General features: G+C 42.0%; 1 protein-coding gene across 1 annotated transcript; it reads left to right on the forward strand.

Moving 5' to 3' along the window:
- Positions 1-520: 520 nt before the first annotated feature.
- Positions 521-1559, forward strand: LOC127486339 (olfactory receptor 7E178-like). The gene has a single exon (XM_051830184.2). It carries the CDS (start codon positions 521-523, stop codon positions 1496-1498), a length of 978 nt encoding a protein of 325 aa, XP_051686144.2. The 3' UTR covers positions 1499-1559.
- The last annotated feature ends 2509 nt before the right edge of the window (positions 1560-4068 follow it).

Below are 4068 nucleotides of genomic sequence, written 5' to 3' on the forward strand. Positions count from 1 at the left end.
ATCATGAAAGAGCTGTAAGATTGAGTTCATCACTGTCAAGAAATTATTATGGAGGCCGGCACTGTAGTGTAGAGGGTAAAAGCCACTGCCTGCAGTTCTGCCATCCAATATGGGCACTGGTTCGACTTCCGGCTGCTCCACTTCTGATCCAGCTCTTTGCTATGGCCTGGGAAAGCAGTAGAAGATGTCCCAAGTCCTTGGGCACCTGGCTTCAGATTGGCTCAGGTCCTGCCGTTGTAGCCATCTGGCGAGGAACTGGTGGATGGAAGACCTCTCTCTCTTTTTCTCTCTGCCTCTGCCTCTAACTCTGCTTTTCAAATAAACAAATAAATCTTTAAGTATTGTATTGCATTAAAATTTTTCTCTTTTAATTCAATTATTCTAAGAACCTTAGAGTTACCCATGTACTACACACATAACTGGTTGAACTGAAAATAATAAAATGTGCCGATTGCCTGCTTGTGTGCTTCTGTTTACCAACACTGTTTTGTTTTCTCATAGGATTCAAGGATATATTGGAATGCAAAATATCACATGTGTCTCAGAATTCCATCTCATGGGATTCTCAGAGGATCCAGAACTGCAGCCCTTCCTCTTTGTGCTGTTTCTGTCAATGTACTTGATCACAGTGATCGGGAACCTGCTCATCATCTTGGTCATCATCTCAGACTCCCACCTGCATACCCCCATGTATTTTTTCCTCTGCAACCTGTCCTTGGCTGATGTGGGTTTCACCTCCACCACGGTTCCCAAGATGATTGTGGACATCCACACTCACAGCACAGTCATCTCCTATATGGGCTGCCTGACACAGATGTCTCTCTTTCTCATCTGTGGATGCATGGATGATTTGATTCTGACTGTGATGGCCTATGACCGGTTTGTCGCAATCTGTCACCCCCTGCATTACCAGGCCATCATGAATCCCAGCCGCTGTAGCTTCTTAGTTTTGGTGTCCTTTGTGGCCAGCCTTTTGGATTCTCTGTTGAATAATCTGATGGTGTTAAAAGTTACCTGCTTCAAGCAAGTAGAAATTTCTAATTTCTTCTGTGACCCTTCTCAACTTCTCAGTCTTGCCTGCTCTGACTCCTTCACCAATGACATAGTCAGGTATCTTGTTGGCATCATATATGGTTTTTTCCCTATCTCAGGGATCCTCCTCTCTTACTATAAAATCATTTCTTCCATTCTGAGAGTCCCATCACCAGGTGGGAGGTACAGAGCCTTCTCCACCTGTGGCTCTCACCTGTCGGCCGTTTGCTTATTTTATGGAACAGCCATTGGGGTCTATCTCAGTTCAACTGTCGCAGTGTCTCCTGGAAAGGGTGCCTTGGCCTCAGTGGTGTACACTGTGGTCACCCCCATGCTCAACCCCTTTATCTACAGCCTGAGGAACAGGGACATGAAGAGGGCCATGTGGAGGTTCCTCAGGAAAACAGGCTCATCTCAGTCCCTGGGCCATGCGTCTGGACTCTTGGTGGGAGCTGCAGCAAAATGAAGCTCTCGACCTATAAATCTCACTTTTCTACATACATAATGTGTGAGGCTGGTGCTCTCAAGATTTTGTGTCTGGTTATTTTTTCTTTTGGTCCTTTTAATGAGGCATATTATAGATTTTTTATATATTTTTCATACATAACCAGAGACTGGGAGGAATGAAGTGATAAAAGGCTTTTGGAGAAAAACTAAGAGAAGCTGTGTGTGTGGATCCATTATGGTGACTAAGACATTAATGAACTATTAATACAGGAAATGATGAGCTGAGGGGTGTAGGGGAATTCTTCGTATGACTACCTCACAATCTATGTTGCATAAATTTAAACCTATTCTGAAATAAAATGTTAAAAATATACAACTGTCAATAAAACTTATTTGAAAAGTTAAAAAAGCCACTGATTCTTCTTGATACCTGCTGAACACTCCACTGAATATCCCAATAAAGGTATGGTGTTCTTCATCTTCTATATTTCTGCTCATTTTTCCTTTTAGAGTTTATGTCTCTGTATTTTTATTACCATTTTGCTAGTTCATCATTTTCCTGATTGCTTTTTTTTACGTTTCATCTGTGTTATCTGTTAGCATACTGATAATCTTTAAGTGGTTATTTTGAGTTTGCTGTGGGATGATGAAATATCTTCATTCCTTTAGGAAGATGTAGACTTTATCTCTGGAGATGCAGTTTGTTAATTTGATTAGGTGAGATTTCCCTGTTTCCATGCTTTCTCGTACTCTCCATGGATATTTGAGCATTGGGGGAAAAAGCATCTCCCAGTCCTTATGTATGAGCTTCCAACAGGGAAAGACCTTCACAACAAATGTCTAAAGATTGTGGGTGACACCCAAAACTTCCCTGGGCTTCTGTGTGAGATTTGTGCAATTAAAGGGGTTAGCCTTTGTTCTCCGAGCTCATTGCCTCAACCTCCCCCTAGTGTCTGTTTCTGGTACTGCACTACCTCTGAGGGCAGTTAGTACTATTTAATGCCATTACCATGAGAGCTCCAAGGCAGGCAAGGTATGAACCAGTTCCTCAGGCAGCCCTGAGAAGACAGAACTTTGGATGAACGCTCCACCTTCTCTTTCCCTTCCATGAGAGATTGGAACTCCCTCCTAGGAGTTGGGATTCTTCTCATTCTGCTATGCTCTTTCTGGGACAGGGAGCTCTGTAGTGGGAAAATGCAACAAACGTATTTTTTTTCAACTTTTATTTAATGAATATAATTTTCCAAAGTACAGCTTATGGATTACAATGGCTTCCCCCCCATAACTTCCCTCCCACCCACAACCCTCCCCTCTCCCCTTATTCTCCCCTTCTATTCACATCAAGATTCATTTTCAATTCTCTTTATATACAGAAGATCAATGTAGCATATATTATTAAATAAAGCTTTCAACAGTTTGCACAGAAACACAAAGTGTAAAGCTTTCAACATTTTACACAGAAACACAAAGTGTGAAATACTGCTTGAGTACTAGTTATAGCATTAACTCACAATGTACAGCACATTAAGGACTCCTACATGAGGAGTAAGTGCACAGTGACTCCTGTAGTTGACTTAACAAATTGACACTCTTGTGTATGGTGTCAATAATCACCCTAGGCTCCAGTCATGAGTTGCCAAGGCTATGGAGGCCTTCCGAGTTCACCGACTCTCATTGTATTTAGACAAGGTCATAGTCAAAGTGGAAGTTCTTTCCTTCCTTCAGAGAAAGGTACCTCCTTTGATGACCTGTTCTTTCCACTGGGATCTCACTCACAGAGATTTTTCACTTAGGTCATTTTCTTTTTGCCAGAATGTCTTGGCTTTCCATGCCTGAAATACTGTCATGGGCTTTTCAGCCAGTTCTGAATGCTTTAAGGGCTGATTCTGAGGCCAGAGTGCTGAACAAACATATTTTGATACACTTCTCCCTGGCTTTGCACTCATCTAGGCTGACACAATCTCTGAACTGTTTGTGGAGTTCTAACAAAGGCAATTTGGTCCAAAATGTTGGTAAATCCAATCCCAATGAGGGAAATGAAGAGCTAGAGTTTCCTATATCATCACCTTCTTGATGTCACTAATCTCCAAAGTATACTGCATTAAAGCCTTAATGACATAATAACACACATTAAAATACCTAAGGAAAATACATTCTGGTGTGCAATGATCATTTACGTGGAGAACAAACATCAGAGGCCTCTGTACTGGCAGCATTTGTTGAATGGCTACATCTGTTTGTGACATCATAGGGAGATGCTGCTGGAAGAAGAGAAATCATGGTTATTTCTTTGGACTACATGACTGATGATACACCATGGAGCAGTATGGTAAACTGTGTAACTACAAGATGCAGAGATACACCCACCGAACTGACAGTTCTGCAGGAAGATGTGGCTGAGAGCAGGTCATTTTATGGGTTGTGTAACGTGCTAGGGAGAAGATAGATAGATGCACAATCTTGGGGTGCTTACACACCAACATCAGAGACCCACTGTTCAGTGCTTAAGTGCTCAAGAAATTCTGAGAAAATATCCTGTGCAATCTTAATGTTAGTGCACGGGGCAAGCATTTGGCATGGCAGTTAAGA

This window comes from Oryctolagus cuniculus, chromosome 16, assembly GCF_964237555.1.
Source record: "Oryctolagus cuniculus chromosome 16, mOryCun1.1, whole genome shotgun sequence".
Classification (NCBI taxonomy): Eukaryota; Metazoa; Chordata; class Mammalia; order Lagomorpha; family Leporidae; genus Oryctolagus; species Oryctolagus cuniculus.